Genomic DNA, 26,231 nt, shown 5'->3' on the forward strand with positions numbered 1-26,231 from the left:
CCTGAGGAGCAGTCAACCAGACATGCAGTGCTATAGGAAATACACTTATTACATTGGTAAAGTATCAAGGTGGGGCTGGGGACGCAGCTCAGTGGCAGAGCACCTGCTTAGCATGTGTGAGCCCCAGGTGGGGAAAAACAACATAAGGTGATCTTTTACTGTGACCTTTTAGAGACTAGGAATGTGGTCAGGGAACAGCTTTACTGGTCCCTATTAATTTTATTTCAGCAGAGTGGTTTGTAAAAAGTACATTAAAATATGACAGCAAAAGTCAAAAGAAGTTGAAAGTTAAAGGTAGGATTAAGAAACACATGCAATATGCTCACTTAAAGTTCATTCTATAAAACCAAGGGTAGCCTGAACTCAATGTTACTTTTTTTCTTATATTTTTATTAGCTGTTGATGGACCTTTATTTACTTATTCATATGTGGTGTGAAATCCAAACCTAGTGCCTCACACTTGTTAGGCAAGCTCTCTACCACTGAGCCAGTACCCCAGCCCTCAATGTTATTTTTTTTTTTTTAAGAGAGTGAGAGACAGAGAGAGAGAGAGAGAGAGAGAGAGAGAGAGAAGAGAGAATTTTTAAATATTTTTTAGTTCTTGGCGGACACAACATCTTTGTATGTGGTGCTGAGGATCGAACCCGGGCCGCACGCATGCCAGGCGAGCGCGCTACCGCTTGAGCCACATCCCCAGCCCCTCAATGTTATTTTTAATTAAAAAAAAAAAAAAGCAATGTATAAAAATGATGGATGCCTGTTTCCAAGATTTCCTAAAAAATAAAGACTCAAAAAGAAATGGAGAAACTGGTAACTAGAAAACCCTAATACATGCTGTTAAAATAGAGAGGAAGCAATTATTCTTTTAGAAATTCTATAGAGCATCTAGGGTTTGAAGAGGGAAGAATACAGACAGGAAAGGAAATAATTAAACACTTCCTCCACTCTGTTCACTCAACACTCCACAGCCTGTCACATCAGAGGTCGTCAACAACAGAGACAGACCCACTGACTTGCCTCAGGTCACTGTGAGACAGAGACAACGTGTTCAGATGCACGCTGCATCTGTGGCAACTGAAGCACAAATAATCAAGGAATGCGGTGAAAAAAATGGACTTTTAGATGTTGTCTTTCTACTTTATCAGTTTATTTTTAAAAATCCAAATACTTTCTCCCAGATTCTGAATATTAAAAACATATCAAGCTGGGCATGGTGGCCCATGCCTGTAATCCCAGAAGCTTGGGAGGCCGAGGCAGGAGGATTGTGAGTTCAAAGCCAGCCTCAGCAACTTAGCGAGGCCCTAAGCAACTCAGCAAGGCCCTCTCTGTAAATCAAATATAAAAAAGGGCTGGGGATGTGGCCCAGTGGTTAAGCATCTCTGGGTTTAATCCACAGTCCTAAATAAATAAGTAACATGCCATGATTCTCTCCCTATACCTCCCCAAACTATGTAAAAGCCAACATACCAACCAGCATCAGAAGTATAAATAATCAAATTAAATATTGATATTAAAAATAGATACGCCACGGTCTTTATAATCGGAAATGTTTCTGCATTTTTTGGTGGTGGTGAGGCTTTGTTATTTGCTATTGGTAAATTATAAATCATCCCCATCTTTAGCTTAGACTTCCCAAAAGAAGAAATCAGCAATTTAGTCACCGATTGGTCATATTCATTAAAATTTTTACTTGAACTGTCCTACATACTTTACCAGTAATGTTATTAATGATCTTTTTGAAACATCAGAGCAAGAAAGTGCAAGAACAGATAAATAATGCCAGTGAGAAGGAAAATTCAAAAGACGTTCTTGTTTGTACAAGAAAGCACGTACACACAAAAGCAGAGAAGCCTACTAGGTAGAGACCAAGAACTGCTCGGGCTGAGTTTCCATACTTTCCCAAACACAGTCTGCCGCCTGGTGGCCATCCAGCACAAGTGAGCCACAGCAATGGGGCTGCTATGCTCTCCATTAACAGGGATGCCAGGGGATGCCTTCAGACCACCAGGCTTCAGGTGCTCCTGCACACGCAGCAGTCACTGCTCACTTAATAAACCGAGATATTTTAAGGTCTCAACTATTTTTAAAATACACACCTGCACATACATACATATATACACACATACTATATTATTTTAAACATACATATATACATACATACCCATATCAACACACACACTTCTGGGGGAGCAAAGTTTTTCAAAAATTTGTTCAAAAAAGTTCTTTGACTACTTTAATCAGTCAGCTCCTACCATTTCTACACTATCTACTGCTGTTTCTGAAATTATATTTAAAATGGAAAAAATAGCTAAGAAAAGAAAGTGTCAGGTTAGTTAGTTTAGAAAGTCCTAATTTATTTAGGTGAACATGGTAAGGCTCACCACGGGCAGTAGTGGGGAAACAATCAAGAAAATTTGATGGTTAAGATGGGAACAGTTTAAAGTTATTACAGACTAAGTTTTTATGACTTACATTAAAATATGAGTTAGTATGTTACTATGAATTAGTAAGTAGAAAAGTAACACTAAGATTCAACATAGAATTTCAACTTAAAACAGATAAAGGATGAATACTGAAACAAATATATAAAAACATCAGCAATGCTTCAGGAAGTTTTAATTTTTGTTACACATTTCAATATTTTCCTTTTTTTATTCACAGACATTGGATGCAGGAAAAAAATTTTAAACATTAAAACAGTTTTGCAGAAAGTTTGCAAAATAAACAGTTTCTACAAATGACATAGATAAAGGAAAACAATTAAAGAAAACTGTATAAAGTCTGCAGTAAAGCTTAAACAACAGAAGAAGATAGCATGAGTGTTAGGTCAGTACATTGTAATATCACAATGTATGCAAACAACAGAAATCAAAATTGTATTGCATAAACTGTACTGTGGCAATGTGTGTCTGTTTTGTTTTGTTTTAAATCAGCAATTTAGAAAACAATGATCTCATGATTCTAGCATATGTTGCTCAAGGGGTTTAGATGCCAGGAAATGCATTCCAAATAAGACTGGGTTGTTGCTAATGATGGTAAAGAATCAGCTGACTAGTTCAGACACTGCAGCCTCTCTGTCCAGCCAACCTTCTTAACCTAATAGAACATCAGCCATAACATTCATCTCCTTATTTCCCCTAACACATAACACAAATTGCAACAATCTCTACCATAAAAAGTTCAGTTCTTTATTTCAGTTGTGGAATGCTCAACTCAAGGCCCAATATTTCCATAATGTCCTCTTCCTTAGGAGGAAAATATACTATACTGTAATTGTTTTACAAATTCACACAAAACAATAAAAAATTTAAACTACCCACCCATAAGATTATCAGATATTCAAGAAGAGTGTAATTTCCTTTTCTGTAGTTACCCAAAATAAGAGCATAATTTAAAAGCAGTATTTTAGTTCATGCTTAACATTTGTTAAAAAAATGAACATGTGAGGGGTTTTATTTTAAACAAATTTAATTTTTAAAAATAAGATTTAACAGCCAGAAATATAGCTCAGTTGGTAGTGTGCTTGCCTTGCATGCACAAGGCCCTGGGTTCGAATTCCCAGCACAAAAAAAAAAAATTATATCAGGCCACTCTGTATATCAGACCACTCTGTAACTGCTTAGTAAACTTATTAAAGTTTAATATTTGTCTTACCAAAGGATTAAATAACCCCCTACATTGTTAATTCGATGGCTTCAAGAAGATTATTAATAAAGTGTCAATAAACATAATTTAAACAACACCTGTAAAGACATTGAGGTTATTTTCAATTTGCCCCCATTTTAAGCAATTTTGAAGAGCAGTAAGTAAATCAATCCTTTTCCTAGGATCTTTTCTGATAATGAAATTGCTAGGTAAAAGGCTTTGGCTATATACCAAAACTACTGTAATCTCTACTCTACAGCATGTAGGAGCAACTATTCGATTATTTTCATTCAGTAGGTAAACTTCTTTCATGTTCCTTGGCCCTATATATTTCCTTTCTTTCCACTCATTTTTTCCTTTTTGTTTGTGTATTTTCCTATTATTATTACAGTAAAACATTTAACCTGAGATTGAACCCAAGGGTGCTTAACCACTGAGACAGAGTCTTACTGAGTTGCTTAGGGCCTTGCTAAGTTGCTGATGCTGCCTTTGAACTTTAGATCCTCCTGCCTCAGCCTCCTGAGCTACTGGGATTACAGGCAGGCAGGCACCATTGCACCTGGCTCAACAAAAATTTAAGTTTACAATATCATACAATGTTGTCCAGCAGATCTCTAGATCTTTTTCATCTTGAACAACTGAAACTATCTATTCCCCTTGAAAAGCAACTTCTCATTTCCTGGCAGCCACCTGCTAGTGCCCAGGACCTCCGTGCTGCATTATGCTTCTGTGATTAAGCACCCTGTGTAAGGGGAATCATGCATTTGCCCTGTGACTGACTTATTTCCACTCAGCATAATTTCCTCGAGGTTCATCCACATTGTTCCAAGGCCAGATTTTCTTCTTTTTTGAAAGCTGAACATTACAATATCCACGTATACATTTTCTTTATCCTCATCCACTGATAGCCTTCAGATTGCTCCCACACCTTGACTACCATGAGTAATGTTGCACTGAATGTTTGAGGGTGACTTTCTCTTCCAGATCCCGATACTGTTTTGATGAATGCCCCCTTTATCACAGCCATGCTTCACAAATATCGTCTCCCGTTCTGCCTTTCATGCTACCGTTCCCTCTGGTCTGTGGAAAAGTCTTAGTGGTGTAGTCCCACTTGTCTAATTTCATTTTTGATGCCTGTGATTGTGGGGTCATACCAAGAAGCCATTACCAAGAACACGTCTTGAGCTTTCCCCTCCTATGTTTTCACAGGAGGGCTTCATAGCTCCAAGACTTACATTTAAGTCTTTAATCCATTTTGAGTTGTTTTTGTGCACGGTGTGAGACGAGGGTTTACTTTTTTCCTTTTGCGTGTGGGTATCATTTCCCCAGCACCATTTGTTGAAGAGACTATCATTTCCCCACTGTGTATTCTTGGCACATTTGTCAACCAACAGTTGACCATACATGCAGATTTATTTCTGGCTATTTTATTCCACAGTACTATATGCCTAACTTTATGTCAGACCATACTGTTTTAATAACTGTAGCTTGGTAATATATTTTGAAATCAGGAACTATGATGCCTTCAGCTTGTGGCAATTACAATTATGTAATTAAAATTACAATTACAAAACAATTATGATTGTTTTGGCCATTTTGGTTCTATATGGTTCCAAAGAAGTTTTAGGATTTTTTTTTCCTGTCTCTGTAAAGAAAACACCATCGGAATTTTAATGGGAATTGCATGGACTCTTGGTCTCTTTGGATAGTATGCCCATTTGGTGTTTATTATGGAGTTGTCTATCTTGCTGATTTCAAAGAGCTCCACATAGAGTAAATAGGGTGCTGATATCTCAGTTTGTTCTTTGCTTATTTATAATGATTTTAACAGAGGAGGAGCTTAAAACAGCTACATTTACTAATACAGTGTTAGTATTATAACAGTGTTCCCAGAAAGGCCTTTTCTACTCAAGACTACATTCTTAGTGCTTTTATTATTTTAACTTTTGTGTTTAAAACTAATCCCATCTGGAATACAGGTGAAGAAGAGATCTAGCTCCTTCTAAAAGGCAGTTATTGTATCAAGATTTACTAAACAATCCATTCCCCACCTACTTCCTAATTCAAAACAGCAAATTTATCATGTATCTAAATAGCATCTGCCTTTTTTAATATTTAATTTTTAGAAGTACTTGGACACAATACCTTTATTTTACTTATTTTTATGTGGTACTAAGGATCAAACCCAAGATAGATGAGAGCTCTACTGCTGAGCCACAACCCCAGCCCCGAATCTGCCTATTAAATATGAAAAGCACATGATTATAATCCTATGGCAACAGAGAGAGTGAGCCTCATCCAGGCACCACCTCATCAGAGCGGGGTTGCAACTTTAAACCACTTTCCAATACTTGGGAAAAGGAGCTACAGAAAGCCACCCTGCCATGTGCTACCTTGACTAAATGGGTATGGAAGGAAAAGTGCATGTGTATTTTCCAGGGCAGACACCCTGGCACCTGAGACTGACGATCTTGGGCAAAATAATCAGGGAGCAGAAGAAACAACTCAGATGTCTCTGGTGTCCCAGATAGCTTCCCTGTGTGGCAGAACCAACATCATAATATTATGCTGAGGTATATGCGATATCTTCCTTGTAAACAGTAAGCCAAGTTTATTTAGAGTCAATGTTGCCCAGAATCTTATAGCATCATAACCTTTAAATAAATTACAACAGCTAGACCCTATGAGAATGCCTCTTGAGTTTAAGAGGTCTTTCCTGCTGGCTTTATGGATTCAAAATACTCCAACTTCCTGGAAAAGAACTCTAAAAATAAGCCACTAGAAGTATAAGAGCCATGGAGAGCATGGTCATCACCATCCCTCACTGTCTGAGGACCTTGAATATAGAAATCCTACCTCGTCCAAGTTATTCCCATACTGGAAATTACTCCCTAAATATTCCCATATTGTGAAATGAGAAACGTGAGAATTGGAGAGGCTTAGCAACTTGCCTGAGGTCAGTATGCAAATAGAAAGTGTCAGGCCCAAGATTTACACCAGCACCCAGTGCCTCACAAGTTCACTCTCTTCCTGCTCTCCTGTATTATGGGAGAAGGGAATTCCTTCAAAATAATTGATTAAATACTAGACTAATTATGTAAAATTTTTACATATCAGTCAAAAAAATTTAAATAATATCCAGTGTTGACCAGGAGATGGTGAAGCCAGCACTCTCACATTGTCAATCTTGGCACAAACTGACACAAAGCTTTTGGAAAACAACATTGTTATTTAAGTGGACTAACATATGTGTATGTTTACTGATGCTACTTTTAATAATCAATCACAAGAAAATTCTCCAAACTTTGAAAGTGCTAAGTGTAAAGCTGTTCATCGAAGAATCATTATGAATGAAATATAGAAGCACTCCAAATATTCAAGAGCAGTTGCTAAATATTCCTACATATGCTGAATGTGACCTTCATTCAAAGTGATCACTGTGGCCAGGTGTGGTGGCACATGCCTGTATTCCCACAGGCTCAGGGGACTGAGGCAGGAGGACAGCTTCTGCAATTTAGAGAGGCCCTATGCAACCTAGTGAGACTCTGTCTCAAAATAAAAATTAAGAGGTGGGGATATGGCTCCATGGTTAAGTGCCCCTGGATTCAATCTCCAGTACCAGGGGGAAAAAATTGATCACTATGTATTAAGAAATAAAAATGATATTAAGCTATCTGAATTGTATTTTTAAAAAATCACAATAAAATAACCTGAAGGGTAATTTCTAAACCTCTGCTTGCTAAATTTCTTTGGAATCTGGCAAACTGCTATAGTTAAAGGTGATTATTTTCCTAAAATTAAAGGATATGAAGTTGGTCACCTGTAACTTTTGCCACTACTTGCTGTTCAGAAAAATAAAATGATCTCAAAGGTTTAGTACAAAGATTTAGTATAATGATTTAGTACAATGGTTTTTATATCATCTAAAATGTAATGATTTGCCAGCAGAATATGAAGAAAGTCAGGGGGATCTGCTGTCACAAAATATCATGGTAGGGGGCAAAAAAAAAAAAAAAAAAAAAAAGCCTTAGCAATTCACCCTTCCAGTTATATGGAAAAAGAAAACTATCATTGAAGAGGCTTACCACCTAAAGTCATTGGCTACTGGGACACCACTTCTTAGCATCAAAGCTGTGCCTCCCAAAAATGACACATGGAGACTTTTCCTCATTAGATTCATAATACCAGGTCAGTCTTAAGTCACAACACTAACAATCAAGTAGAAGAACCTAGAATAGTCATATTTGTGATTTTAGGAAAATACATGGATGTACCACACAATCTAGATCAATGTCAACCTCTTAAAAGGATGATACTTCAATTAGAAAACTGATTAAAATTAAGTTAAAAATGTCAGTGGTTACTCAGTCAGGTGTTACACAACTCTGCCCATTTCTACTCCAAGGTCAAAGGCTTTGTCAAACAAGCCCACAGTACTTTCTATTTCTTTCCTCAGATAATCAGGCATAAATTTGCCATTCTGATAAACTCTGTCACTGAAATAAGGTACAATGTCAGTCCTACAACCTAACAAGGGAATAAGCCTGATGCTACAGCCTTTCTCTATAGTAAAGGAAGAATACATCGAGGGTTATAATCTACTATGTCTGACAGAAATATTCTTATCATAGTTCATATGATCACAGAATTGAGACATGACTTAAGATTGTCTTTCTAAGCTTGATATTTAATATAGAGCAAAACAGGTGAATTAGATTAATTTAACTAGCCACTTCACTGTGCCACGTATCTATGACAGCACACAAAGCACAGAAAAGTCAAACACAATAATACTTAACAAAAGACTTGTTCAAAACTCATATTTTGAGAACTATAAAATATTTCAGAAATCAAAGAACAAATAAGTGGAAAAACATCCTATATTCATGGATTAGAATACTTAATATTGCTAAGATGCAGTAGTTTGCAAATTCATCTACAGATTCAATGCAATCTCTATCGAAATCCCAGCTGATTTCTTTACAGAAGTTGATAAGCTGGCCATAAAATTCATATGAAAATTCCAGGGGGACCCAAAAGAGCCAAAACAATCTTCAAAGAGAAGACAAGGTTGGATCACTCATGCTTCCCGATTTCAAAAACTTGACTACATCACAGGAATCAAGACAATGTAGTATTGGCAAAGATAGATGTATGTAGATCCACAGAATGCAATTTAAAGTCCAGAAATAGATCCTCATATTTATAGCAAATTATTTAAGACAAAGATGCTAAAACATTTTAATGGAGGGAATTTTTTTTTTTCAACTCATATCCACATGAAAAACAATGAAGTTGGATCCCCTACCTCACACCATATTTAAAAAAAAAAAAAAATGAACTCAGAGTTTATCATAACTTGGTATGTGTGAGGCCCTGGGTTCAATCCCCAGCACTAAAATAAAAGCAGAACACCTCAATGGATCAAAAACTTAAGTGTTAGAGCTAATAACAAAATCTTAGAAGAAAACAAGCATAAATCTTCATGACCTTGGATTAGGCAATAGTTTCTAAGATACAAAATCAAAAGCAAAAAAAAGAAAAAAAAAACAGATAAACTGGACCTTGCAAAAACTTTTGTACTTCAAAATACTAGCAACAAAGTGAAAAGATAGTCTACAAAATGGGAGAAAATATTTACAAATCATATCCCTGACAAGGGTCTAATAACCTCAAAATATAAAGAACTCCTATAATTCAACAATACAAATGATCCAATTTTTTTTTAAATGGACAAAGGATTTGAATAGACACTTCTCCAAAGAAGATACACAAGTGGCCAATAAGAACAAGAAAAGATGCTCAACATCATTAGGCCTCAGGGAAATGCATATTAAAACTATGAGATACTGTTTCATAGCCAGTAGGATAGCTATAACCAAAAAGACAGAAAATAGCAAGAAAAATTGAACCCCTTGTAACACTGCTGGTGTAAAATGTAAAATGATACAGTATCTTTGAAAATAGTCTGGAAGTTTCTCAAACATGTTACATACAAAGTTATCACATGATCCGGCTCTCTTGAGAATGGTTAACTGATTTTCCAACATAAACAAAGCTATCTTTTTCTTCTAAATGTTAGTATGTGCGAGAAATTTTAAAAAAAGAAAATAAAAACCTCAATGTACATAGAGTAGTTTCTTTTGATTTTTAAAATTAGAACCACATATACTCAAACTCAGGCTATTGAGGACCTTTAGAATTTAAATCATTCTGCATGGCTGTCTTTTCTAGCTTCAAGAATTTACAAAAGGTTAACCATTTTCATAGCATTTCTCACATTGCTCTGCCTTATTAAACTGAGTGTGTTTGGTGTGTCTTCAAAGATTCTAGTTATTCCCTGTGCACTGTCATCTGCCCTATTTCCTTTACACAGGAGTCTCAAAAATTTAACTTCTTGCCTGGGTTTTCCTCACTAGATTGCATCCTTCAAATCAGACCTCATGTAGCCTTCCTGCCTTCCTAGAACTTACTGTAGTTGTGATTCATGTTTATTAGCCAATTCTTTGATTACCCTGTCAGCTCCCTGAAGACAACACCATTGCTCATTTTGGGCTCACAACTGCAACCTGATCTGACATTGTCAGAGACAATGAATAAACTATGGTCAGGGTGCTGTAACAGTGCCCCTCTCTCTCTCCTGATTTCCTGCCCTAATCTGCAAAGGACTTAGAATCCACTGTATATAAAGATAGAGACTGCAGAATAGTACGTGGGGGACCTGATCAGATGCATAGAGTATATACGAATTACAGTGAATCCACTTTGTGAAATCTGACTTTGAGACACAAAAGTTTTTGATTCTATGTGATTCAAATGATTGAAGTTACAGGCCACTGGAGAGAGATGTGTGCCCAACAGAAAATAGTAAGCTGCTGAGCTGACAAAAGGTGCTAAAACCAGATTTGGAGACTATTCAGCAATTTAAGATTAAGCAATTTAAGATTATCCAATTTGGATATCCAATTTGGATAATTTGGAAAAAAAATTTGGATAATTTGGCAACTGGCATGACACTACAAGAAAACCATGAGGACTCTGCTTATCAGTGTTTCTAGCACATAACCATCTGCCAATTACTAGTTAAAACTAGCTGCCATATTCTACCCAGGGAACTTTCAGAGTTCATATGAACCATATTAACAAAATCATTTTTTTAAACTGAAATTACCCATTATTTATAAAATGTCCTTTAACGTATCAGGTGTCTTGTCAATCATGTTCCCCAAATATTAACAATCTGCAGGTCCACATCACAAGCAGTTATTTATACCTCAAAGTCTAAAATTCTATTTATAAGCATACGAGTGAGCAATTGCTTTAAATAAATTTAAGTAATTTTAATGATAACATGACTTAATAAAAAGATTCTTTTTCTCCATCAATATTTAAAGTGGTCACTCACCTGTACTGAAAGCTGTAAATAGGTTTTTTCTCGAAGGACCTAAAACATAAAAGAAATATATGTAAAATGCATATATATTTTATTGGAAATACCACACAAAAACCAAACTGTTTTGTAATAATAATGGTTTTATTTTCAAAAACAATCCATTAACCTAAACTTTAGGTTTCAGGTAAGAAATACTACTGAGATGAAATCACTTTTTATCAAGCATATTTTAAGTAAATGATATTCCAAGTGTGATCCAAAATAATAGTTTAAGAGTGATATGAACTCATCACAAATTACAGTTTTTAAGTGGGCAGTTTTAATGGGCCAAGCCACATTATTTTTTAAAAATCAAGTGCAGAGAGCCACGGCCGAGTCTGTATGGCCCCTGGCATTTTGCCAACAGTATTGATTGACAGGCGAGGCATTACTATCTGCCTCTGCCGCAACTTTTGAGTTCTTGCACTATTTTGGAGTTCTCTTGGGGATTTCCGGGGATTCCCCGAGAGTTCCCATTGGTTGGGGAAGTGCAGGAGGAGGGATTTCCGGGAGAGATATTTCCGGCTGGGGGTTTCCTGGATGAGCCGCATGGCGTTCGGGAGGATTCCCCGGGAGCTGTGTGAAGTGTTTTCCTGCAGTTCAAAAATAAAGTTTGTTCCTGCTTCAGTGGCTCGTGATTTGTGCCCAGCCAGACTGCGGCAATCAAGAACAGATAAAGTTCATTTTTTTAATGTCACTGAACTATGAAAAGTAAATGGATGTGCAGATTATTTAAAAAACAGTACTGAATGCACACATTTTCTAAGCACATAGTATTATCTCCCATTGCTATCAGGGCAAAGGGGCCAGACTTTTTATAAAAGACTAGTGTGCCTTCTCAAAGTGCCAACTTCTATTCAGTTGTGAAGAAAAGCACACTTAATGCATTTTCTCCAAACTGATTCAGTATAAAATACAACCAGGAATGGCAGCTGGCAGAAGAAAACTGTGAGGACTCTGCTTATCAGTATTTCTAGCCCACAACCATCTGCCAATTACCAGTTAAAACTAGCTGCCATATTCTATCTAGGGAACTTTAGAAGATGATTATCTCTTCAAATATGTGACGTTATAAATGGAAAGCACTGATTCCCCTTCAAATCAAACCTCTGTGATATAAAACTTATAAATTCAATAGTGAGGTACTTCAGAATACTGGAGTTCCCTGGTCCACAAAATCATCAGGGGAAGCTCTAAGTTTTATTCTGAAAGTTACCACAGTGTCAGAGTTTGACAGTTTTTGTTTTTTTTTTCCAGTCACTGTTGTGCACTTTATGGGGTTTTATCATCATCAATAAAAACTACAATTCACATCCTGATGCTATCCCAGGAAAGGGCCATTTGACGCCTCAGAAATGTATTTAAGAGCATGGACAAATGAGAAACGGATGGCACACTCAAGAATTTTTGTTCTAATACTTGCAATTGTCTCTTCAATTAGGTAGCAAGAAGAAAGTGTTGATAAACAGTCAATAGGTCCATTACCTTTAAGTTACCATATGATCACACACACACACGAATACATGGAGATATATACATACAGACACACACACACACACACATACATACACATGCACAAATACACTAAACTGTTCAGAATGCTGAGCAATGGATACTCTCATACTACTGTTAGAGAGTAACTTCTTTTTAGAAAGTTACTTAGAAATACATACTAACAAAGAGATTCATACAGTTAAACCTAGTAATTCTCCTTTCAAGAATATCAGGAGGAAGTCATTAGAATCTGAAACAATGCGCAATGATTCATATTGAAAGATGTTCATCTCAGTATTATGTACCACAATAGAAGTCAGATACTATCCAATATAAACTAACTAGACCACCATAGAATGGAAAGTACATCACCATTAAAAGTGAAAGAAACTCTCACAATATACTATTAATTACTAAAAAGCAAGATACTAAAGGATGAATACACTATGATCTTGATATTGTTGAAACAAAAACAAAACCTTGTTTATATATATAGGAAAACAATTAGAAGGAAATGTAATGGTAATTGGTGGCTGACAGAATCAACAAAGACTTTTCATGTTTCTGTTTTCCAAATTCTCTAATATAAAAACAGGTCTCATTTTGTGGGTTGATTCTCTCATTTACATTTAGTCTTTCAGTTAAGCAATCTTTCAATTCACTAAGAACAAAGAAGACTTTTTTTCTGATTTGTTATATATGACAATGGAATGTCACATTTCGTATTACATATATAAAGCACAATTGTTCATATCTCTGGTTGTATACAAAGTATGTTCACACTATTTGTGTCTTCATACATGTACTTTGGACAATGATGTCCACCACATTCCACCATCATTTCTAACTCGGTGTCCCCTCCTTCCTCTCCCACCTCCCTACCCTATTCCTCCCATCTCCCCCTCCCTATCTCATATGAAACAGCTTGGTGCTGTTTGTTTTATTGAATCATAATAATAGCCATTACTTATCAGGTGGTTAGTATGTGCCCAATACTGTTAGAACAAGGAAGACTTCTGATGTGTGTTATACCCACTGTGAGAAACTTATGTGAAAACATTGCATGTGAAGTATATACATGTGAAGAATATATAAGCATGTTCTATAAACCCAAAGAATTATTCTTAGCAGCTATAGCAATTATAGTGAGTGACATAGGAAAGATTAGAGATAAAGAGCAGAGAGAAATGAACATGGTCTTGGAACAAAGACAAGAAATTAATAACCATGAAACATTGACAGACAGAAAGCAAATCAAATTTCTACTCCTTTATGTCTCATGCTCTAGAGTGTTACAATAATTTAACTCTTAACTTTTGCTACTTTCACCTTATACCCTTCTTTTACCTGTGGACTTTTATATAACAGGTTTTATTTACAGAACCTACTAAATCTCATAACAAGAACAACTCTCTCAGTGTCAAATGTATTCTATCTCCTTATTCAATACCTTTTTTTTTAATGCAAAATATACCATAAACCTAATTGTCAAATTTTAACTTCCTACAAGTCAAGGACTCTACATGTCTTACTCTCATTCTATCCATACTAAAGACCATACCTTTTGGAGGAGTTTTTAGCAAGTGCACATGAGCTCTGGGTACCAAAGGCTTCAAATATAAGGATCCTGAGCCATTCTGAAATGCTGGTTTTGGAGGTTTCTCCTCATACTTGATGGCAGCAGCATTACCAGCTGTAATAAAATAGAAAAGTACTTTTCATAAGTAAATAAAGTATCAATCTTTCACAGTTACTCCTCCTTCCTTGAATCAACAAATGCTCATTGAGCACCTATAATGTGCCGGTCATTACTGAGTGTTGGATATACAAAGGGGGTTCATGTTTTCAATCTTGTATCTTCAAGGACACAAAGTAATGCTATAACCAGTGTGACCATACATTCTGGCTTGCCTGACATTATCCAAGTTTATGCATCTTGTACAGTTCAACCTTCATCCCAGATAAAAATTGGGAGGTAGATCCTATGGCTACACATGCTATGTAACAATCATGCCCAAGGTGCAGACAGGAGAAGCATACATCTCCACAGGTACAAGGCAGAGTACAGCTAGCCAGCTACATTAATGACACAAGAACAATCAGACAAAACTCTAAATTCCAACATGAGATCTGGTTATGATCCCTTGTTGCTGCAGCAAGAATCTGAAATGCCAACAGCTGACTTCTTATAAAGATGCCTAGCCCCAAAGCAAAAAAGATCAAAGGGACTCTGACCTAAATAAAAATCACCTTCTATATTACATGGAAAAGTTTCTCCTCTACCAATAGACTTGATTTTTTATTTTTATTTTTTAAATTTGTTTTAGTTGTAGATAAACACAATATTTTTATTTTATTTATTTATGTGGTGCTGAGGATCAAACCCAGTGCCTCTGCATGCGAGGCAAGCGCTGAACCACTGAGCCACAACCCCAGCCCGATTTTTTATTGTTTTTAAATAATTTTCAACATCTAATGCTACTCTGCTATTCGGCCCTATGTTAACACATTTCTTAATTACCTCTTTGATGCCTTCCCTCACCTTACACTTTCAGCAAAGGTTAAGATGTTTACCTTGTTTACAAATACATTATCAATGTGAAGATAGCTAGAAAGTTTTTGTAGGCAAAACTATCCTAATTCCTACAATAGTGCTCATAACTGTTACACTGGAAAAACTATCCTAATTGTTAAAAAAAAAAAAAAAAAAAAAAACCAAGCAATTATGCTCCCCTGATCCTCATCCAATTCTTGTACAATAAGCCATCTGTGAATTCTTCTTGTGCACAGATAACTTTTCTAATATTAGGTCAAATCACTCAGAGCCTTCCCTCCTGCTAACAAGCTGCTGTCACTTTCCTGACCTTTTCTCTAATTCTCACCTTCCCCAGCACCTAGAGCCTGTTTTTCCAAAAGTTGACAGGAAGCTAAGGGAAATGACAGACCTAAAGGTGCTACTACTGTAAAATTCAACATCATTTTCTAGTAGATGTACAGGGAATGTTATAGTCTTAAAATGACAGACTCAAAATTTCATAGGTTATTTTCTAATAAAATGGTTATCAGGCTTCAATGAGCATTCCAGTTTTTGTAAAATTGAATCCAATAAAGGAAGAAAATGATGTTATTAGAATCTTAACCATGATTAATAACAATTAGGATTTTAGTCTTGCTTTTCTGTAAGCAATTTTTGTTATATTTAGCAGCAAACAAATCAAGCCACGTGTTCCATTAAATTTATGAAAATAATATAAAACTGTATGATTCTGCATTCATGCTTTTCTTTTCTAAGCTTTAGACCTGCACTTTGCAAAAGAATTTAGTAAAAATATTTCTTACTGAAGCAAAGGACATATTTGTCATGAGGTGTGACATTCATGTCTGCTAATTCTCTATCATATGCAAAACAAGCTCAATACAACATCCCCTAGCACCAGATCCCTCATCAGCTTTGGGACATACAAGAATTAAAACTCATATTTCAAGCATAAAATGTCTGCATCTTACTCAGATACAAACACATTTGTATCTTTATGGCTTACTTACATATTTAGGTAAAAATATACATATATACTGTATGGTGATCCATTATATATGCATCCCACTTAGTGAGGCAAATTGTTACCCCGAACATACTTTTATGACCCAACACCCAAATACCTTTCAATTCTCAAAACATTCTACTCCAGCTGGCTCTTGCTTTTTAGTCAATGCCATCTTGAAGGATGAGGCATGATGCCCTTAAAATATTTCTCCTACTTTCTGTTTTGGTTCCTAACATGACAGCATGGTATCCTGATGCTATCTAAACATTTCCTCATCCAGAGTTATTATTCCCAGATGATGAACTCTTTGGTGGCAATGATATAGTAAGAGAAACATAACCAATGTTCAAGCAATGGAACCAGGAGCTGGGATATTCAAGCTCTGGTCCTGACTTGGCCACTGCCTCCCTGTGCTATAACACATGGACCCACCAACCCATCATGGTACTCAGACCTATGAAGGCCAGATGCATCCTCAGAATCATCCTAGCACAGTGCTCCTGGGGCCTTGACCACCCCAGGACACTTGAACTGTGGATTCAATATGTGAATTCTACATGTGATCACTCAGGTCTCAGCTCTAATATGTAGTTTTAGAATTATGTTGTCATCTTTAGTCCTATCTAAATTATGCTGAAGTAATGGACTCTGGAATATTTATTTTCATTTCCCCAAGGCAAAATGTGCTTCACATGAAATGAGAGAGAGAGAGAGAAAAAACAATCAAAAAAGAAAATGAAACAATCTTCTCAAAGTCTAAGCAGAAGAAATAATTTTACTTTTAGAAAAAGGATTTAACAGGGGCTGGGACTGTAGATCAGCCTAGCATGCACAAGACCCTCAGTTTGATTCCCAGCACTGCAAAGCAACCAAACAACAAAAATAACAAAAACTTATCAGTCCAGTTTATGTGTAAATTAACTACATTCTAGCATATATTTGAAATTAGTGTGGTTTTTTGTTTACTGAATTATGTATATACACACAGAGCCAACCTTCTGTTCATTTCTTGAATTTTTTTGTGAATCAGTTTCACACTCCCCACTGTGCCAGATCATCTGCCCGCCTGGCTTAAAATCAAATCACTACTGAAAACCTAAGCTTTAGGATTTCAAAAGCAAAATATTCAACTTTGTAGTAATGAGAATGTCTCACATATACATCAGAAAAACAAGGGGAACAAAAAAGTGTTCTGGATTAAATTTCCATATTAAACAGTCCACACATAAGTGCATAAGTAGAAATGTAGCTTGTGATGCAGAGCTGGCTGCCTCTCCCAGCCTCGTCACCTATGGCAGACATTACTAGTCAAACAAAGCTTCCCCTCAGAGCCTGGAAGCAGCCTGAGAAAGTGGCAGCATTGCACTTCCTGGAGATTCTTATCAACTGACCAATGTTGGTGGGCAAGTTCATACTCACTTGCCATTTTCCTGCCATGACAACCAAACAAAAAACAGGGTAAACAAGACTCCTTCTCTCTACCGGCTTAATCACCTGAACAACTCAGAACACCCTCCTTCCAAACTATCAGGCACCCTCTTATTGCAATGAAGGGAATAAAGTCAGTCAGACATTCGCTGCGAATGGCTTCTGAAGATGATCTAGCCCTTCCCCTCTCATTCCTCAGATGAGAAGACTGAGGCAAAGAGAATGATCATCCAACTTCACCAGAACTGGCAGGAAAACTAGGATGAGCTTGAGGTGAGTGTCCTTTTCTATGTGCCACCCCTACCCCGCATCCAGACAGCCAGGGCTAGCCATAAAGGTGATAGAAAAGAACACCTATTTCTTTATTTAGTCTTCTGATCTATTTCCAAGAGAATGCAAACAGCTTCAGTCTGCATCTCATACACTGCCCTGCACCATCTGCCCTCAAAAATAAACATGCTTTTGTGGCCGAAGTGAAAAGGGAAGGAAGTCTCTGGACTTCAGATTCCTGCCAATGTGGCAAAATTGTACACTCTCTCAAGACCTAAATTGCACAATGCTCTATAAACCTTCAACTGTATTCAATACCCAGAATATATCATTTATCCTTATCCAATTACTTTAAAGGTCTTAAAAACTGGATGCTAGGTACCTGACTCTAAAAAGAGCTTATGATATTTAACCTCAATAAATGAGTGTGTCTGGTTATAGAAACTATTGTGCAATGTTTTATGCTAATATCCAAAGGAAACCATCTTCATGACTTTCAATCTTTCTATGTTTAAAAACGTACACATATAAAATGCCTGCCAAAACTCTGAAATAAGAAAAATTATTGTCTTACACACATCTTCATTCATTTATGTTATTTCTATAGGGTCCCAAAGTACTGAGGACTAGATGCTAATTTCACAATAGCACTACACTACACCTCAGAAGTTCTTAAATGATGCTGCCACCATTTGTCACATCACAAAGAAATGAACAAAGCAAAAAAACAACATCCTTTAAAAGGGTTCAAATGCTTAAGCCAATAAGAATCAAAACATTAATCAATAGATTATTTCCTAACATGACCCTCCATTTTGAGAAGCAGGAAAATTCCAAATCAAAATTAGTTTTTGCATATCTTGAGGTAGTCTTTAAAAATTTGCACATTTAGTACTTTTATATGAAACACGTGTTAATTATAATTGAAGAAATTAATCAAAGATGTGATGTTTCAATTATAATTGTAGTGAAGTATTTTTCTATATTTGTACAACCACAAACTACATATACAAAAGCTACTAATAAGAAATTAAACTATCAAATAGTCTTTGAGAATAGCATCATTTTATATGCCAAGAATACTGACAATGCTTCTAAATTACATTTAATAAGAATCTCAAAATACACAAAATATACAATGAAATTTGTTCTATACAGAAGTATTCACATCTTAAATATATTTAAATATGCCTAAGAAATACTATAGTTAACACAAATTACAAGTTACAAAGATAACAATCAAGAGGTCCTAAGACCAATTTATTGAATAGAAATTCAAGCATGCTTACAAAGAAAAGAATCAAACCAGAAATCATCGACCTACTTCTTTTCCCAGTAAACGTGGCTAACAAAGGGATTATACAAAGGCTGTAGGATCCCACGACCAGCAGTGTCAATAAGGTAGCATCATAGTGCCTCTCTGAACCAGCCGGTGGGGTGAGTGAAGAATTGATAAAGATTTTTGAAGAAATATCAGTTTCTGTACAACTGCGAAATCCTCCTGGTACAGTCATTTAAAAGGATCAAAGCAAGCTCAATCAGGAAAAACTGCAGCCATGCTCACTCTCGTGTCCCTCATGCTTGCTCTTAGTGAATTAGAATGGAGGGGAGAAAAAAAAAAAAAAATCTGTGCGCTCCAAGGCACTACACAAAACAGATTAAACCAGCTAGCAAATCAAACTAAGAAAGAGACTCACTGATTTGAATGCTTAATCTGCAACAGAGACACATTGCCACTAGACAGCTCTGTGGGTGTATGGTGAACCCCTTTGTTAACAGACAAAAAGGAATGACAAAAGCATTTTACAGCCTCCTTAGGAGTGTCAGACATGGTCCTGAGGCAGTGTCCAAGCCAACATGGCTGTCGATGGAAAACGCTGGGTGACAGCACTAGAAAATGCATCTGCTTCCAGTCCAGTGTCACAAACCCTATCTCTGCAGGTACTTGGTGATTCTGTTTTGGCAGTTTGTTTTTAAAATTCACACTGTAGAACAAAGAAGGCTGGAAGGGAAATAATCTTAAAATAATACACGTGTGAATTACCTTTTCAAATTCTGAGAATAATCGGTTGCATGCAAACCCTTCTGATGTTTACCCCAAATTCAACTAATAAATAGATCATAATCCTGTTAAGATTTAGATAACATATTCCAGTATTGCTAATGTGTTCATTTGCTGCTACTTAAATTTGTGTATGAGACCAGCTACTGCTGTTTAAGTGACTTGTCAGAAATGTGCTGTCATTATCTCAATGACTGATCCTTCATAAACCATTCTGTCACATACCTGCTGTGTGACTTTGGACCTGTAACAACATCTCTGAGCTTCAACTATTTCATATATAAAAACAAGATAACGGACGTCATTTGAGAGAAAAATATGAAATAATGTATAGTAGCCCTGCTACTATTTTATATTCAGAAAGATTCAATAAGCATTATTCCACTTTGTCCTTATCTCCTCACCAAAAAGAAGAAACTGAATTGGTCTTAAAAGGGAGAGAATCCTCCACTCCTCCCCACATGTTTGTATCTTGTTTTACCTGATATTTTGATCACAAATGTAAATGTCTTCTTTCTCCTCAATTACTTTTTAAAATTTGTTCATTTTAGTTATACATGACAATAGAATGTATTGTGACACAGTATACATGTATGGGTCTCCTCAACTACGTGTTACAGTAAGGACCGTTTCATTGATATCCTGTATTCCTCACTACACCTATCATGATGGGGTCTGGGCAGAGTAGGCACTCCAAGAGGGTCTGAATTAGTTCACAAATTATTTTGTGAGTTAATTTGAGGAGGAAATGAAAAAATAAGTGCTGAATCCATTACATTTTTCAAATGAAAAGGAAAGCTTAATTAATTTGCTTTACTAATTAACTTTTTACACAGAAAACAGAAGAACTTTAAAAATATGCTCTATTTCAATTATTTAGAATTAGGCTTGAAGTTACAGCATATTAGTTATACTGCATGAATCTAGCATCTAAAGTAAAAGCTATACAAAATACATCTACAAGAAAGTCTTTTACAATCTCTCTGAGCTCCACTTGGGTTCCAAGAGCCTCTACATTGCTATTCTTTTGTTAAACCCCAAAATACCACTGACTGAAATGATGCTTTTCAGACTCCTTCATGAAAAAACACAACAGGTGCCTCAACACATCATCATTTCAGTGCTTCAAAGCACATTCATCAACAGAGAATGTTTAATAAAGAATTCATACTCCCTGCCAAACTTTCTGAACAATTCCAAAGAAGCATTATGCATATTTTCTCCTAAATACAGAATCAAAAATTCTACTACTTGTTTATAGAGCATTGTTTTTGAAAAATATATAAATACTGTTCCAACCACCCCCCAATTTTGACACGAGAGCAACTTACAATTAGTGCTGTAGGTGCTCAGATCACTGTGGGTGCTGGCAATGGACCGGCTGCTTCCTGTCCTCCGCAGCACAGAACTTTTCACAGATGCCTTGGATTTGGGAAGTGGCCTAGGCAAGTTCACCCAAGATGGCTGTGCAGATTTCAAGCATGTAGGTTTTCCTTGGGATTTAAAAAAAGAAAAAAGAAAAAAAGCACATTTCATTTTGAAAGCTGGCACATTCGGTTTTGTAAACTCAAACTTCTTCACTATCTGCAGAGTCAGAATACAAAATGAATATTCAGGATCATGTAACTCCAGATGAAGGATGAAAACTTCACCCAGGCTTTTTATTTTCAAGGCTTTAGAGACAGAAGAGCATAAATGAGGAGGCAATCAGGCTATGAGAAGTGTGGCTGTAACCCTGCACCCTGAAGTAACTGACGTGCACGCGTCCTCTCTGAAGTAGAAAACAGATCAGAGAATCTTGTGAGAAAGCTTTCAGCAAAGTTGAAATCAAAGCAGAAACAAATTGATATGAACCCCCTCTGTACATTAATACAAAAATAAATGACTCAATGCACATGTTAGGCTACCAAATAAACTATAAAAGTGAAAAATTTTAAAGCAACCAAAACAGAAACACCAATTTGATCTGAGAAAAAAATTCATTTGGAAAATGCCTAATGCCTAACACCAGGTGGTGCTACATTATTAGTATTTTTAAGATCCACCTCTTCATCTTTACTCACCAGCTTGCCAAACATACCACACCACACTTTCTAAACTCTTCCTTGTGGCAAGTTTCCACTTACTTGTGAAATATGCATGTTTCCTATCCTCAGACATCTTTGAAGGCACACCATGCATATGCTCAGACCTACTACGAAAGGCACAAGCACAGCCCAAGCTCAAGTCTTTGATCACAACTCTCTTCAAACTCATTTTCTTAAAGAGTCTCTTTTATTTACTTTACTCCATGCCTTACACAGATGAATCCCAAATTCTCACCTGCAGCACCACCCACCTGGATCCCAGTGCCACTCAGGTTTTAAATTCCTTTTTGGGTGTTTCAACTCCCATCTGTATATGCTAGATTCTAGCTCCACTTTTCCTTTTTCACAAGCCCAAAACATTGCAATGGTGTTTTTTCCTCAGATCCCCATACCATCGGTCACTCTATGCTACTAGTATCACCAAGGACACCAAGGGTAGAAAAAGACCTTTGAAGAAAATATTGTCATGTTTTACTAATGGCACCACAAGTGAGTAAAATCATGCTCATTCCCTTATCTTAGGGATTTCAGTAATAAAAATCACATCTTAATGGAGAAAAAAAAAACCCAGCTCCTTAGGTCAGGCATCTGAAGCCTCCAACAGGAAGCCTCCCCATCACCAGCCTCACCCCATAGTGTTCTTGTATATCAGTGTTTGCTCTGCTCCATTCAACCCAGTGTTCTGACATCAGGATACAGATACACCATGTGTTATTACACTTGGTTGAGCACACCATTTCTATCCTTCCATCACTTCCAACTCTATCACCTTTATCTCCTGAACATGAAAATTAAGGTCATGACCCCAAGCTAAAGTTTGGGATTTCCCACTATCTACAATATGCTGACATTTTAAATTCTCTTAATTAATATTTAAGTGCATAAAAGGGAGTCCTAGGATTGGTTTCTACCAAGTGCTGTTCCCTTGTTCCCCTGCCCTCTACATACACACATACACATACACACACACACACACACACCCTTATTTGTCTTTTTCCAGGTCATTCTACTCTATTCTCCTCTTATGCCCTCTGTGTGACTGAACTGGGCTCCCTCACCCAGTTCCCATTTCTGCCCTGTGAATACAGGGTCAGCTGATAATTCTCTCATAAATCCTTGCTAGGACACACTTACAGCTCCACTCTAGGTCTACTGATCCATAACCTGCATTTTAACAAGGTCCCCAGATAATGAAAACACACATTAAATTTCAGAAGTGCTGCTGACAATCCTAAGGATGTTGAGCCTCTCCTGCCAGGGCACCCTTCCCTGTGAGGTCCACCCCTTGCCTTGCGCTCACCCCACACGCCTGCTTCTGCCACCAACTAATTCCACAGGTCTCCTAGACTACTTGCTAAGGTCCCTGAGAACAGGAAGAACGTCTTATTCAAATCTGTAGCTTAGACCTAGCACTGGTGTGGAGTATGGAGTGAGAACACGTGTTTGCTGAATTGACTTTTCTTTCAATGCCAAGAGTAAATAATAAATGTGGATAACGTGTTCCCTCATCATCCACGTGAAAGCATGAAGCACTGTACCCCTCTGAACAAGCCTCTTCAGTCCTTTAAAACGGTTAGCAAATATTGGATATTCAAATACCTATCTGATCTTTCATTTATATTTGCCATCAGTTTTACTAGCTTTTAGAGGAAAGGAAAAATTGATTTGGGGAATAAAAAGTTACCAAACTATTACACCTTCAGCAGAAACGTTCTAATGAATCATCATCAGAAATAGTGAGCAGGGCTGGGCAAGTAACAGATTAAAATTTCCGGGGCCAGAGCTCCAATGTAGTCAAGGCTCAACAGGTTTTGAAGTCACTTATTCTTCAGAAAGGTATGCTTCACAGAACTGCTTCTGAAAGCATTGTAAGTTTACAGACTCAGCATGCCTCAGAATTACTAGAGACCTGGACCTTTACTGATTCTACACATAGCCTACACCAAAAGTGCACTTACCCCGGAGCCCAAATGCCATTCCAAGTCTCCATGTCCCTCCCCTCTACCTAATGGCAACTTGTAGTCCCTGCAAAGTCTGATGGAAAAAGAACAAAAGCCATCTTTATTCCATCATTATAATAAGCAATAAGGGTAGTAAGTAATGCCTTTCACCAAAAGATTAGCTCTTTTTAAATTTAGTGGGGGGTTTTGTTTGTTTTGTTTTATTAATATGGGGTCTCACTATGTTGCCCAGGCTGTCCTTCACTCCTAGGTTCAAGTTATCCTCCTGCCTGAGCCTCCCAAGGCCTGGGACTACAGGGGCACACTACCACACAGCTCTCCTAGCTAGTTCTTTTGATGCTGAGAATAATCCTAGTGGTATATTATTTTTACAATCCCAGTTTATAGATAAGAGAACTAGGCGGTTAAAGGGGTTACTTGGATCACATGTCTAACTAGTGTCAGTGAGTCAGAATCCCTAACCACCAGCCCAATGTTCCCTCTGCTGTGCACAAAAAAGCAGCATCACATTTAAAGGAAGAAGAACAAGGCTTGTGGGCAAATTCAAAATTTGAGCTCTCCCTCTTAATAGGAGAAAGCTCTTACAGTAGAATGGTAAACAGAGTGGGCATACACCAAAGACCTTAACCATTCACCAAAGTACTAATGTTTAATAGTAAAGTTGACCTAGAGTAGTTATATAAGTGGATCTCATATAAAGTATAAAGTAAAGCATACACATCATCAGCAATATTGAAAGAAAGACAAGGCAACACTGAGCTAATTGAGGGACTATATTAATCTAAGCACCAAAATCTCCAACAAGTGAAATCAATATGAAATTTCTCTTAAAGTTCTGAAAAAAAAAAAAAGACTTTTATGGGTTCACATCACATCAGGTAACATATCCTGATGTAAAGGGTAAAAAGATTTAAGATCAACCTATGGATATATTATTGACCATAGTCATTTATTTTAAGCTTACACATTTGGCATAGACTTATATCCAGACAACAGATTTGTTTTGATTCTATGAATTATAACCATCTGTTGCCTGGGGAAAAAGAAAAAAAACATTTGTACTTTGCCTTATGTTATAACAGAGTCTATTGGATTTGAAGCATACATGTTTTCCTCTAGCACCGAACTTACTAGGAGAGCCATCTTAGAACACCTGATTGAGAGCTCTGTATACAACAATTATGTTAAAGCACTGAAAAACTGCATTCAGCATTGGAAAACTGACTTGGCTGTTCTTTACAGTTGATAAAAAAAATAATGGGTTTTGGAGATTCAATTATCTAAATATAAAAATATTAACTCCTATATTACCTACATTAGAAGACATAGTTCATCTTAATAAATATATAGACAATGGATTTATGTGAAAGTGTGTGTTACACAAGTATATACTTGCTTACCCAGTAAAGTAACTGTAACTAATCATAAAGTTTAAATGTGTGGTGATAGAAACACTTGACATCTTGCCACAGAAATCACTACCACATGTTCGCAGGGAAAATTATAAACTGCTAGCAAAATCCTTATGTCTTTTTATTAGATATGCTGTTGTGTAGCTTGCACTCCTTGGTAGGAGCACAGAAAAAGAAAATGAGGCTGGAGAGGTGGGTAGTTTCCAGCTGAGAAAGCAGTGGCAGTAGAGGCCATGCTGAGAATGTAAGACCTTACTTGCTGGGGGTGAGTGTGGAGAGAAGATGGGGACAGGAGCTATGCAGCCTCTTCAGCACTCCCACCAGGACCTGATCATGGGGTGGTGGAATGTAGAACAGACTGAAGACTTGAAAATCAAGGAAACAAGTAAGAAAAGTCTGGGGCACCTGCCAGGGGTAGAGTGGTGGAAATTTTAACTAGACAATGGAAATTACTGAGGTCAGTTTGTAACATATAAAACTTAATAATAAATGCACACAGCAGAGTCACTTACTACAAGAGTCAGGAAGAGAAAATTCTAAACAGTTAAAATACAAAATTTAAGAATCTGTTTATAATTATAACTTGGGTTCTTTAAATGTAACCACATAGAGAAAGTGACCTTTGTAGTAATTGTGTACAGCAGTTCAGAAGTATAATAAAATTAAAGTCTACCCAAAACAATAAAAAATTAACAATTTGGGGGAAAATGAATTACAGTGGCTACAGGTTCATTTCCAACTCATACTTTCACTAACAATAATGGACATGTCTACAAACTTAGCTTCAATGAAAATGTTTTAGTGTGTAAACATTGTTTAAATAAACAAGATATGTGGCCTAGAAAATAGACACTACACAATACCAACAGGTTTTTCATCTACCAGGAAGATAGAA

General features: G+C 36.7%; 1 protein-coding gene and 1 long non-coding RNA gene across 6 annotated transcripts in view; one reads left to right on the forward strand and one right to left on the reverse strand.

The window, feature by feature from the left end:
* The window catches only part of Mtus1 (microtubule associated scaffold protein 1), a 141,980-nt gene that overhangs the window by 47,046 nt on the left and 68,703 nt on the right, over window positions 1–26,231 (reverse strand). For all 4 annotated transcript variants that reach the window (XM_046425956.2, XM_046425957.2, XM_046425955.2 and 1 more), the window contains exons 4-6: window positions 21,208–21,369; window positions 14,133–14,264; window positions 11,051–11,089 (exon numbers count right to left, since the gene is read on the reverse strand). In XM_046425956.2, the coding sequence (XP_046281912.1) occupies window positions 11,051–11,089; window positions 14,133–14,264; window positions 21,208–21,369 (333 nt within the window). The remainder of the gene's footprint in view (window positions 1–11,050; window positions 11,090–14,132; window positions 14,265–21,207; window positions 21,370–26,231) is intronic.
* Window positions 17,563–26,231, forward strand: part of LOC124080105 (uncharacterized) — a 101,965-nt gene continuing 93,296 nt past the window's right edge. The window contains exons 1-2 of one of the 2 annotated variants that reach the window (XR_009225084.1): window positions 17,563–17,817; window positions 19,624–19,755. This is a non-coding gene — a long non-coding RNA (uncharacterized LOC124080105). The remainder of the gene's footprint in view (window positions 17,818–19,623; window positions 19,756–26,231) is intronic. The other variant, XR_009225083.1, reaches the window with a different exon arrangement.

The sequence above is a fragment of the Marmota monax genome, unplaced genomic scaffold (assembly GCF_021218885.2).
Source record: "Marmota monax isolate L192 unplaced genomic scaffold, Marmota_monax_Labrador192_F-V1.1 WCK01_AAM20220418_F8-fsc00197, whole genome shotgun sequence".
In the NCBI taxonomy this organism is placed as follows: domain Eukaryota; kingdom Metazoa; phylum Chordata; class Mammalia; order Rodentia; family Sciuridae; genus Marmota; species Marmota monax.